The following is a 13,469-nucleotide window of genomic DNA, read 5'->3' on the forward strand; positions in this document are numbered from 1 at the left end:
TTTGCTCCCAATTTTTACTTTCATTTCTGTGCCAAGCCCTTTTAAGTGCATTGAGTCTTTTGGGAGACTTCACAACATTTCTGGCGCTTAATCCCCATATATGGCTTTAAGTTGCCATACAAATTTAAGTCGTCATTACAAAATGTACTGTATGAGAGGACTATTTAAAGCATTACCATGTGTCAGAATTATAGATCTTTCTTTACATTTTATTTGTCTAATTGTATTACCGATCTCTTTAGCAATATCCTTGTGCCTCTTTGAGTACTTGGCTTGACAGTTTGGTTTTTAATACATTGTTTTGAATGTTTTATTTGTACACAACAATGATGATGATGATGATGACACTATGCAATGCCAAAACCTCAACACATTTTCTTCAAACAAAAAAGGACAGTCATTCAGAATAACTTTTATTACATCATTTGAGAAAATAAACTCACACAATCAACGAAATAAACATGCATCTGTAAAATCACAAGTCATGTTATGTGTTCGTTAAATTCAACTTAATAAAGAAAATAAATATTGGTTGCAGTAAGCAATGCGCATCACTTCTAATAAACATTCCAACAGACTGAATAATAAATCAACACAATGGAAAAACGGTTTGCAAGTCAGCTAGTATCTTATGTAATGCCTTATCAGATTGCTATGCAAGCTGGAAGCTTACAAAATCACTCTTAAGTATGTTGCCTAAGAAAAAACAAGTATGGACATCCTTTTCCTGAGGTCAAGAGAAAGTATCTTGGAGGTCTTGAACTTGAATTTGGGGCTTATCCTCTAGACCACTTTCACCTTTTCACATTTTAAAGAGCCCAGTTTACAATATGGCATTTGCAAGGATGTGCCCTATTAACAGATTTTCTGAAGTCTTGAACTGAACAAAATAGTTCTCCTTTATTTGGTCTGCCGATGCCATCTGTTTCTGTTTTTGTAGTTATCTTCCCTCCATAATATAGGAAAACCACTTAAAGCGTATACAAATCCTTTACCATTTTACCCTTTTAAAATATATGTTCGGATTTATTTAATAATCACGGACCAACAGATGACTTTTATCTTCAACTTCAGTATGTAAGTCATCAAATATTTGAGATGACAAGATGTTCCACTGAACGCTTTGTTTGCATCTTGCACTCATTTTTCCAAGGAAGGCGTTGCAGTTGTGTTAAGATGATTGCCATACTTTGCAGGTCAATCCTCATACAATGGCATTTTTTATTACATTCGGATTCCAGTGCCTGAAATAGAAAACAGAAAATACAACAATAATAGGAATTATATTTTCAGATCAATTATTTTAAAAGCCTGTACAACAACAGAAAAGTATTCACAAAACATTAAGTGCAACACCAATTTAATGCTGCATCCTCACAGTTTTACTGTTCTGATACCTTTTTTATTTTTGTCTTTAAACGAGCCAATTGGCAATTATTGTGCAAATGTATGGAAACCAGTGATATTAGACTGCTGACATAATATCAGATCACAGTCTTTCATATACAAGTTGGTAAAAATTCCTCCAACTAGTCATATAAGGTCACACATAATAGAACAGATTTCAATTGTTTGGAAAATATGTTTTTGCTATTGTTTTAAGCCATATAATTAATTATATGTGTAAATTTAATTTAATTACTCCTTTGGGCTTTTGAAGAATGACCAAGAAGAACTGTCAATCTGTGAGAGAGCAGCTTTTAGCTCTGGACTACTGGTTAATTAAAAAATATGAAATGAAATTGTTATCATGTTTAAATTCATCTACAATGTTGATATTTTAATACTGTCAATCCTTGTTGGTTAATTGTACAAACATGCAGGTACTTTTGGGCTTTTAACCAATAGGATACTTGACTGTTATATTATTGTCCGAATTTCGAAAATAGCACAACCATTACCTCATCTGCCTTTTTTCATTAGAACAAGCCGGGAATAAGAGTCAGCTGCACCCCTGGTACCATACTCTTCTCTGAAAATGACAATAAGATTAAAATTTAAATGTTTGCATTTCATTGGCACAGTAAAAATGTCAGCATTTTTCAATGTTTCTGCATCACCACCACTGGTGGATATCAAAGAATTTAGTCTTGAAAGAAATGTGTGCTGGTTTATGCGTTCAAACTCATTTTGTTAAACCAATAGAATGAAGATCTAATTTATTTAGAGAACTATATTAGTGAACAGGGCCGAGGTATTCAATTGTGCCATTACATTAAGTTGTTCGCTACCAACACTCACGGACATATAAACCATACATCCTTGGTTAAAAGAATGTAAATTTTAATTATAAAAATTAAAGTTAATGATATGAAATGTATGAGATAAATACACTGAGAAAGAAAGTCTAACCTATCATCGATCTAAGTAAAGTCAGATTCAGACTTATTTGTTATTAAAAAAAAAAAAAAAAAAAATAGAGTATTTGTTTTCTTAATTTTTGCCACTGATCACTGGAGCTTCAAAATTGTTATTTACTACATTAGAATCTGTCAAATGTAAGAAGACTTTACCCCACCCACTAAGAATTAATGACATTTCCAATTAGTTTCTCATTAGGGCTCTTTTAAAACTATTTTTATATTTTATTAAAATACAATAAGTATAAAAATAACACTTACACACAAATAAATGGTAAAAGTTCGCTTCTCATTCTGTCTTTGGACTAACATATCTCTTGGTTGTTTGAACAAATTCTTCTTGGTTGGCCATGATGGACTATTTTTTTACGACCGGTATTATATCCGAGGCCATATCTTGATACTAGCCGAGGAGTTCCGATTGTGTTCTACCCTTTAATACGTGCTCCTACGGCTGAGTAATTCCCACTCTTTTAAAGTTTTTAAAGTGCACTAAGAGAGGACTTATGCAATCCATTAACAACAATGGCGGACAAAATCTGTAATAGATATGTATTAATAATTATGATTAAGCGTAATTCAGCTGAAATTGATACATGTCGGTTATTTAAAGAAGTACAAATGTATTTATATACTATTGATAATGAACTTTAGCATGCCTGGTTAATTCGAACAGTAGTACCGTCATGTTAAATGTAAATAATTACGCACCTTTTTCCATATACTGTTCAACTTATCTATAGAAGGTCGCATGATTGTTATGATGATTATTCAAATGAAGAAGTGAATATTGAAATGTTAGATTGTCCGTTTTCCGTTGAGGAAATATGCAAAACTATATCCATGTTAAACAGACATAAAAGTGCTGATATCACAAACAATGTTGCTGATTTTTTTATTGATAGCAAAAATTTTATTGCACCATATTTAGTTCAATTATTTAACCATATTTATTATACGGGCGAATACCCTGAGTCTTGGACAAAGGGCATAATTGTTCCAATCTTTAAGAAAGGAGATAGAACCGATCCCTCCAACTATCGTGGTATCACTCTTGTCAATATAATGGCTAAAATATTTTCTCTTACTCTACGTAATAGAATAAATGATTGGTGTGGAAATGGAAATATTTTTAATGACACACAATTCGGATTTAGAGATAACCACAGCACTTCAGATTGTATATTTATATTGCATAGTATTATTCAGAAGGTTTTAATGAATAAATCAAAATTGTATTGTGCCTTCATTGATTATGAAAAGGCGTTTGATACAGTTAATCACGAGGCTTTATGGATAAAACTATTAAAATCTGGTGTGAGTTGCAAAATGTTAAGAATGATCAAATCAATATATATGAATGTCAAATCGTGTGTACGCAACTGTAGAAATATGAAAATATCTGATTTTTTTTATGTTTCTCTTGGTGTAAAACAAGGGGAACCACTTTCTCCATTATTATTTATTTTATTTATCAATGATATTAGTGAGTCGATTGATTTTGAAAACTTAACCGCTAAAGATATAGAATTGTTGTCTGTATATATGTTGCTGTTTGCAGATGATATTGCTCTTTTCAGTACGGACCCCAATAGCTTGCAAGCATTGTTAGATAAATTTGTCAATAAAGTTTGAAGTTTGTTATTTAACAGGACAGAATTAATAAAAATGATTCGAAGCTACCGTCTTTTTCTATGGCTAAGAAAAGGCGTTTAAAGTAAACATACTATCTACACAAATACACAAAAAAAACATTATACAATCCATTGACTGTGTTGGCAAAAAAATACAAAGAAGCAAGCATGTTAAATGAAAATGAATAATAAACTATTATTAATAATGGACACCCTGCATGACACAAAAGTTAACATTTGATATGTAAGGCATTGTCAGCTGTTGACAATATATTTTAAAACAGAGTGTTAAGTAAGTAAGTAGTTTATAAGTGTTACATGTGCAGTAACACAAATTACAGCATATTCACAAAAGTTGCACCCGACCCTATGGGTCTATAAGTCACCGAAGCTAAGAATAGTTCGTAAAAGTTATAAAGTCACAATGACATAATAGCTAATACAACCTTTCAACTTTCAACTTTTATTTCACAAAAGCATAGGGGACACATAGGGACAGCATTAGCTTACATAATATATAAAGCACAATGGGTACGGCTATGTGAGATATTAAGTATTAATTATTTTAACTAGGTTTTTTTTCATATGTCTTATTTTCTACTGTTACTAATAACTTCTTAAAATGAATAAAAACAATTTGGGTTATGTTTTATGTTTTAATCGTATTGTTAGGAATAAGCCTAGTCTGTACAACTCATTTAAAGTTAACAAATTTGATACTACGAATATATGATAGTTCGTCTGCTCAAAATTTAGATAATCTTCGAGGACATGAGGGTGTTTAATCTTGGTCGACAATTTCAGGTTGTATTTCACCAAAGAACAATAACCGCAGATCATTATATATATATCGCATTCTGATAGGAAATGGGTTTCGTCTTCAAATTAACCTAGTTCACATAATCTGCATATTCTCTGATCTAGTTGTTCTCCAATACAACGTCCAGTTTCGACCATTAGTGGTAAGATACCCATTCTTAATGGACCCGGCAGTGATTGTTTATTCATTTTTAAGTTAATAGTAAGTGATTCCCTGCATTAAAAGAACTTTTGATCTGTCTATATGTCCTAAATTGTTGCTCATGTTGAATTTCGTGATTACAGACATTTGCAGAGTCCTTAGCCTGTGGGAAATTAACAACTAGTTTATATTCAAACGTATTCGCTAGACCAATAACACTCAACATTTCTTTAATATCTTTGGTCGATAAATGTTATGTAAGTATCCGTTTCATAAACATATATCACCCTGTAAGGCAATGAGACAAAACCGATAATAGGTTCTGCTAGTTAAATATACATCCACCCAATCTATCTATTATAGTGTGACGCATACCAATGCATACCTGTAAACCACACAGAGTATCAAATATCGTGAAATAAATGCGTGACTCTACTTCCCAAATATTTTTAAAACTTATTGCAAAACAAAAACACTCCTCTTCAACCAGATTGAAGCGGTACAAGCGAAGTCTGTCGCTATTGAAGCATAACTCGGAAATGCGGTTAGTTTATTTATAATATAGTACAAGTATTGACATCAGATGGATCATTATTATAGATTAAATAGAGTAGAATTTTACGACGCTATCATGGCTATACAAGCTATAAGCCATACGTGTTTCACTCACTAGTCACAATGGCCGACTACTGGTCTTTAAGATGAACTTGTGTGTTGTGTCTGTGATATTTGTTGGAATATGTTTTCGTATTTATGGAATTACGGGGCAGGTATTCTCATACGGTAAGACAATGATAATGTTTGATCTCAGCACCTTTACTCCACGTATAGACATTGTTTAGCTGTTTTGTACTATTGAAGGAGACAGTGATTCATTCAATAGTTCTAAAGAATATAAAAAAATGAGTTCACCTGGCATCAAAATTAATAATTTTTAAATAAATCTAAAAATATAAAAAAGAAGAGTACCTGGCATCCAAATTAATAATTTTTAAATAGTTCTAAAAATATAAAAAAGAAGAGTACCTGGCATCCAATTAACATAACCGTACACAGGATACAAAAGGCGTAACTCAGAATTGTCCTTAAGTTTATTTGTTACTGATAAATCAGTACCTAATTTAAACGCGATCATGGCTTTGTCCGCTTCAAGCTCAACATGTTACCCGTCCAGCTAGTGGCCATTTAAATTCGAATTCACGAAGCATAGGTGAAGGAACGGTGTTTGTATTTTGTATTTTCTGTATAGTATAAGGAATTGTATTACGAATTTTATTGATCGACATGCAGAAGTAAGCGTGTGCTCGTGTTGTAGACGTATCATGTTTAAGAGTATTTTTAGTGTTATGTTTGTGATATTTGTTGGAGTATGCTTTTGTTTTAATGGAATTACGGCGCAGATATTCTTCTACGGTAAGACAATGTTAATGTCTGCGGATTTCCGCACCTCCTCCCCATTTTTAGACATTTAAAGCAGTTAAGTATTATATAACGAGACATTACGTCATTAGAAAGATCAGAGAATGCCATACCCTCGCAAGCCACAATGGCTTGCTATTGGCCATTCCTACTTGAAATTCACGAAGCAAATCGGTCATTCGCTGGTCAACGAACATAATGGATATTGATTTAAGATGATTTTTTGTGTTGTGTTAGTAACATTTGTTGGTATATGTTTATGTTTTAATATACTTAAGGCCACAGATGGTGGACTATTAAATTATAAAAATAGCTATATGATATTCCGTTCGATAAGTATTGTAGTCGATATTATGTGGCGTATTTTAACAAATGGGTAAAACCTCTTTTGAAAATCACAAAACCTTTTAAAATTCGCGTGAATAAGACAAGATTGGCAGAATAACTTTAACCGGTGTTATGAGAATTATAACAAACCTGATTTGTTCGTAAACCATCTATATGGCAAGGGCACATATACATAGGGAAATACATACACAATATATTTAATAATATAATAATATATTTGCTTGTGAGCCAGATAAATCCACTTTTAGGTCAATACAACAATATAACCTAGCTTGGTAGGGATATATTTTCCTCAAAATATGATTCAGTATAAAACTTGTTTCTATTTTTTGGACAGTTACAATGTTCAATTAAATTAGATGATCTGTAACTAAAGATTTTCATGTTCAACTGCGTTTCTATTTTAAGTAAAAGTGACATTGACCTTGACCCTAGTAGCTCCAAATGTATCTATGTACACTTCCTATAAACCAAGTTTTGTCACAATTTGTTTACATAAACTAATCATATTCAGTTTCAACCGTTCTTTTTTACTTTTGTAGCAATGACTTTGACCCTGGGTATCCCAAACGCAATCCAATGAAAGATCACAATAGACTCTTCCTACAGTGCTTTTTCTGCCCATTTTGGGAAAAAGACCCTAGACATTTTGGGAAATTTTGCGTCGAGAAAATGCCGAAATTGGGAAATTTTACAGTTAAAAGAAAAAGCTGTCTAGTCTCCTGCGAATTAGGAAATGATTTAATATTAGTTTATTTTCCCTTTAAAAGACCCACAATGGCTGAAATATCAATTCTTGGGGTGTAAATGTCTATTGCAATAAATCATGACAGATAATATCTCATGTTTCAGATCTCTGAATTTGATAAAAAAAATCAATGATTTCTGAGTTCAATTACCAAAAAAACTTCATTATCGATTAGGATGTTGAAAATGAACCAGTACAGGTTAAAAAAAATCTCAAAAAAAAAAAAATCTCAAAAAAAAAACAATTTTTTTTTGATTGGGATTTTTTCTAAAGATTGGGAAAAATATCTTATATTTTGCTTTGGGAATGGGTCCGGACCCTTGGGTACTTTAAAAAAAGCCCTGTCCTATATAGTAAGTTTGATCACAATATGTCAACCCAAACTAAATATATTTAGTTTCACCTTAAAGTTTCCTGTTTTTAGTAACAGTGACCTTTACCATGACCAAAGGCACCCCAAACACACCCCAAAGAAAGGGTTTCATGTGACCAAAATTGGTATTCATGAATAGTTAATTGGGACCTTTCATAGGATTGCGTTTACGTCCCTTTGGATTTTGGTAAATGTAACTGTAAATGAAAATAAAACAAAAAGTTGATTATATTTAGTTTGAATAGACACATTGTGATCAAACAGGGTATATGACAAGACGTTACTATATGTATACCCACACTTTAGATATCAAGTTTCAATTGTTATTATATTTTTTAGAAACAGTACCCATGGCCCCAAGCGCAATCCCATGAGAGGTCTCCATATACTCTTCCTACAAACGTATTCAGTTTCATAAATGAGTTTGACGCCGCCCGGCCGCCCGGCCGCCCGCCCGAACAACGACGTACGTCATTCTCATCATAACAGTCATAACAGATTCCTAGTATACATTCTTTGGCTGTCCTGAAGCCAGTGAATGCAAAGAAATTGAAATTTTGAGTAAATAAAACACATGCATAGATTTCTATAGATGACAGCAAGGCGTACATATTTTCTTGCGATTGATAGCACTATGCTCTTACTTGGATTTTGTTTGATGGCCTCAGAAATTTCAAAACATGCATGCTATCCATCGAAAATTGGTCAAAAGCTCACCGCTCGCAGACAACACATTTCAATTTCAGGCCGAAACGCAGATTAAAATTCGGATATGTGTCTAACTCAGTACCGAATAAAAACATCCAGGAAAAAATAATCAGCAGAAAATAATATCTAGCAGTATTACATTTTTAGGTCCAGATAATGTCAGACATTACCTCTTCTAGATATAATTTTGACAGCTCCTGCACGAAAACTTTTGACTGCTACCATTGCAAAAGTCGCGAGAGTGCTCTCCCGTGGATAAGAAGGGTACCAGTCTTTGGTTTCCATTCCCATCTAATATTGCTGTCGCAGGATACCAATATTTACTGGTTCCCTTCTAACTCCATTCGTTTAGTTGCGTTCGTCTAAATGCAAATTGTGGCCACGACATTAGTAACTTGTGGCCACGACATTAGTAAATTGTGGCCACGACATTAGTAAATTGTGGCCACGACTTAAGTAAATTGTGGCCACGACATTAGTAAATTGTGGCCACGACTTTAGTAACTTGTGGCCACAACATAGTTTATTTAATCGAAACAGTCGTTTTATCTTTGCCGCTTTATTGTGATAACACAGTTAGCACCCCTGGTACTAAAACGCCATTTGTACGCAGCAAAAGTGAATAATATGGACGAAGACAGGGATAGTATTAGATCAGATCACTTTCAGGAAGACCTTTCTTATGCTAATATTATAACCGTTTTGAGAAAGAGTCATAGAATTCAAATAAGTCATTTGCACAGAGTACTGAGATTTTTGATGTTTAGACGAAGAGAGTATAGTGACGCTATGTGTGTTGCTTTGTTGACAGCGTGATCGAGCATTCTATGTGTACTCATGGTTACAGAATTATACGAAGACGATGCTTGGCGAATGGATTGAGCGTTAGTTTTTCACATAAGTATTGAGTTAATCATCCATGTCTAAAACCATGACTCGTCACCATGACAGCGTCCCATCCTTTTTCTTCTTCCTACTGCTACAACAACGACTAAATTAATAAAGCCGAAAACAACGAAATCAACCTTGGATGTATATGGACGGTTTACAATGTCAGAAATCGGGTTTTAAGAATTTTAAGTCCGCTGCAAGTAGATCGCGTAGTAATTTAATTTAGCGGTTAATCTTAATGACTTCACTCTTAGGAATCTTAATTATTTTTTCAATAATACACTTCAATGGCAATCAATTAAAACTTCAACAGATCAACAAAGACAAGCTTAATTACTACATTTATGATATAATTCATTTTTTACGAACTACTTCTACTGATGCGCCGGTATACATCCGAGGTTGTTTTCGATAATAATTGCTGAGGAGCTCCGAATGTGGGTATCCGTAGTACCGTACGTACTATTACCGGTAAAAATCGTAAAGAGTCAAAGATGAAACAGCTGTTTTGATTGGCTAAACTTAGTTGTGGCCACAATTTACTAAGTTGATGCCATGATTTAATAAGTTGTGGCCTTAAGTTACTAAGTTTTGGCCTCAAGTTACTAAGTTGTGGCCTCAAGTTACTAAGCCGTGGCCACAATTTATTAAGTTGTAGCCTCAAGTTACCAAGTTGAGGCCATGATTTAATAAGTTGTGGCCCCAAGTTACTTAGTTGTGGCCTCAAGTTACTAAGTTGAGGCCATGTTTAATAAGTTGTGGCCCCAAGTTACTTAGTTGAGGCCATGTTTAATAAGTTGTGGCCCCAAGTTACCAAGTTGAGGCCATGTTTAATAAGTTGTGGCCCCAAGTTACCAAGTTGAGGCCATGATTATTAAGTTGTGGCCTCAAGTTACTAAGTTGAGGCCATGTTTAATAAGTTGTGGCCCCAAGTTACTTAGTTGTGGCCACAAGTTACTAAGTTGAGGCCATGTTTAATAAGTTGTGGCCACAAGTTACTAAGTTGAGGCCATGTTTAATAAGTTGTGGCCCCAAGTTACTTAGTTGTGGCCTCAAGTTACTAAGTTGAGGCCATGTTTAATAAGTTGTGGCCTCAAGTTACTAAGTTGAGGCCATGTTTAATAAGTTGTGGCCACAAGTTACTAAGTTGAGGCCATGTTTAATAAGTTGTGGCCCCAAGTTACCAAGTTGAGGCCATGTTTAATAAGTTGTAGCCTCAAGTTACCAAGTTGAGGCCATGTTTAATAAGTTGTGGCCCCAAGTTACTTAGTTGTGGCCACAAGTTACTAAGTTGAGGCCATGTTTAATAAGTTGTGGCCCCAAGTTACTTAGTTGTGGCCTCAAGTTACTAAGTTTTGGCCTCAAGTTACTAAGCCGTGGCCACAATATAAATTAAGTGTTGCGGATGTCACCTATGTGCCACCCTATGAGTCTGTCTCGACCATATTTAATGCTCGGATTTTTATCAATGGAATGTTCATGGGAATACATTTGATGTTATTTCAATAGTGATAAATGTTTAATTTTTATGTATGGTCTAGTTATTCTCTAGTTATCATGTTTACAACATATTTATATGAACATTGAGAGAAATATGAACAAGGATAGATATATTTTTTTTCATAATTGTAAAGTTAAGCATCTACTCCGGGTACATATTCCATTACCGTCACAGATTATAAAATATAATACATAATGCATGCTTAGCAGTGAAAGTTTTCATAAAATAATTATGAGTTGGTAGACGGCTCTTGTTACAACTTTGTGAATAAAGTAACTAGATGCTCTTACCCAATGTTATGCTGATAAATAAAAAAATCACATATAATTTAACGCTTTCGCAATCCTATATCCTATAAAATATAAATACATACTTTCCTTTTCTTAGCATGAACTCCTGAAACTTTAATTCGTATAGTTAAATTGTATCCTTACATTCTAACAATATCTGATTTCTTATTATTATACCGAGTTTACCGCAACATAATATCACGTAGTAGTACGTATACTTGTATCATAACTATGTTGTTTTAAATGTCCTTTCAATACATCCTATTAACATAGTTACTCATAATATCCATTTCACTCGCCTTACAAGTGAATAATAATAATAATAATAATACCCTAGCGGTAAATGTTGCGTATATTAACGCTATATAAGATGTGTGTGTGTTTTTCTAATATATAAATTGATGGCTTTTAATTCTAAATATCTATGATTATTTTGTTTTCAATTGTGATTTCAAACTTGCCTCCGTGTATTCCCCCTAGGGCAATTTACCCGGGTCAAATGTTTGGCATATTGATGATTTATATAGAACAAAAATGTTGTTCTATCGCATACAGTTGTGTCGTTTTATAATACCCCCGTAGCTTTGATACCAAGAAGTAGTATTTGGTAATCAGAAAAAAAAACAGAACAGAACAGACTAGTAATATGATGACTTGATCTTCCTTCTAGTTTTAATTTAAACTAAATTCAAATAATGCCTATAGCATAACAATTACATGTAGAGATTGTACGGGGAAACTGGAGCGTAAAGGCCAGTCACATCTAACCGATTTGGCTTGCCGGAGCTATACCGGGGCACACATTTTGGCGATATTCGGGGGTCGGTTTCAGAAAATCCTCGGCATGATACGCTGGGTTGCCGAGGATGGTATAAGTACTGCAGCGCAATGGTATCACATCGTTAACAACGGTAAAGCATCGTCAGAACATTGGCGAAAAAGTAGAATCGTCCTCAGACGGTACGTATTTCTTCATGTCGGAAGTCTTCTGCCTTTGCGCTGTCAGAGTGGGCAACGGGACTACAACGGCGGCACAACGTCAGTACTCCAGTTTGGCTTCGTTAATGTCGGTAGAGCACCGGTTGCGCCACGAAATGGGTCAGGGGCTCTCCATGATACTGTAGTGTTTCGATGTACTAACGGTGTACTGCTGTTCTTAGCGATGTGATAGCACCCTATATCGCTAGTACAACGGTAGCGCATCGGTATGACTCCGATATAGCCCCGATCAGCGGTAGCGCATCGGTATGACTCCGATATAGCCCCGATCAGCGGTAGCGCATCGGTATGACTCCGATATAGCCCCGATCAACGGTAGCACATCGGTATGACTCCGATATAGCCCCGATCAGCGGTAGCACATCGGCAGAACAACAGCGGCGCCTGGGTATAATATCGGTGATAGAAAAGTGGTATTTCGGTAGTACATTGGCTCTTACGCCGGTACAACATCGGCCTCGCCACGGCCAGTTTTTAATTTTCAAGTGCTTTATCCACGGAGCTCCGGACGTCGTTGTCTCGCCGTTGTTAAATGTGTGTTCCGAATTAGTCCAGGTGCGGTACATCGGTAGTATATGATAGGCTCTTTACGTGTATGCTGAGATGCGAAGCTATAATATATTAAAAAAGGAAACATATATATTCTAATTTTACACCTAACATAAAGCTGTTTATTGCACCTTTGCGATTATTGCGACGGCGAAAGCTGGTGATTAGCAAACACTGCCAGGTTCCATTATACAACACACCAAAAGCGAATGGCAGTATAAAATTTTGGGTACAATATAAGAATTATGACACAACTCACGAGTCATTGGGTGTTATAAAGACCGGCAAGTCAGTCCCCGACGTCCATAAATATACACCTTCAGGGGCGGCCTGGTCGGTCCTTATAATGCCATGTGTCCCTCAGTGGTGTGTAATATATTTAAGTATAACAAGTACTACCTTTTACACGACAAACACTATCGACATTGCTTTGTTTTCATGCGCCCGTTTTTGTTTTTTAATTAAAAAACGGGACGTATTATTGTTTTACCGAAGGCGGTGGGTGGAGTGCAGTAAGTTGTCATTACCTTTAGAAGCCAAGCAACACCCACTTTGGCCAGAATGTGTATTGGCATAACATTTTTTACAAGTTCGATAACCACCATATTGCTCTTGTCACTCGAGAATAAACGCCCAATAATTATAGAAATTTCATAAAATCGGTCTGGTCCGATCAATGATTTTAGTA

At 34.8% G+C, this 13,469-nt stretch overlaps 1 protein-coding gene and 1 long non-coding RNA gene across 5 annotated transcripts in view; one reads left to right on the forward strand and one right to left on the reverse strand.

Annotated features, from left to right (window-relative positions):
- Nucleotides 1-479: 479 nt before the first annotated feature.
- On the reverse strand, nt 480-2,710 carry LOC128245589 (uncharacterized). Its single transcript, XR_008263188.1, has 3 exons — nt 2,622-2,710; nt 1,902-1,972; nt 480-1,244 (listed from the first exon to the last, which is right to left on the reverse strand). It is a non-coding gene; the product is annotated as an uncharacterized LOC128245589 (long non-coding RNA).
- Nucleotides 2,711-5,392: 2,682 nt separating this feature from the next.
- LOC128203505 (contactin-like) overlaps nt 5,393-13,469 on the forward strand; it is a 49,197-nt gene continuing 41,120 nt past the window's right edge. Inside the window, exons 1-2 of one of the 4 annotated variants that reach the window (XM_052904941.1) lie at nt 6,282-6,368; nt 8,183-8,309. In XM_052904941.1, coding sequence (XP_052760901.1) covers nt 6,339-6,368; nt 8,183-8,309 — 157 coding nt within the window. In that variant the 5' untranslated portion in view covers nt 6,282-6,338. The other 3 variants (XM_052904947.1, XM_052904944.1, XM_052904942.1) reach the window with 3 other exon arrangements.

Source organism: Mya arenaria, chromosome 9 (genome assembly GCF_026914265.1).
Source record: "Mya arenaria isolate MELC-2E11 chromosome 9, ASM2691426v1".
In the NCBI taxonomy this organism is placed as follows: domain Eukaryota; kingdom Metazoa; phylum Mollusca; class Bivalvia; order Myida; family Myidae; genus Mya; species Mya arenaria.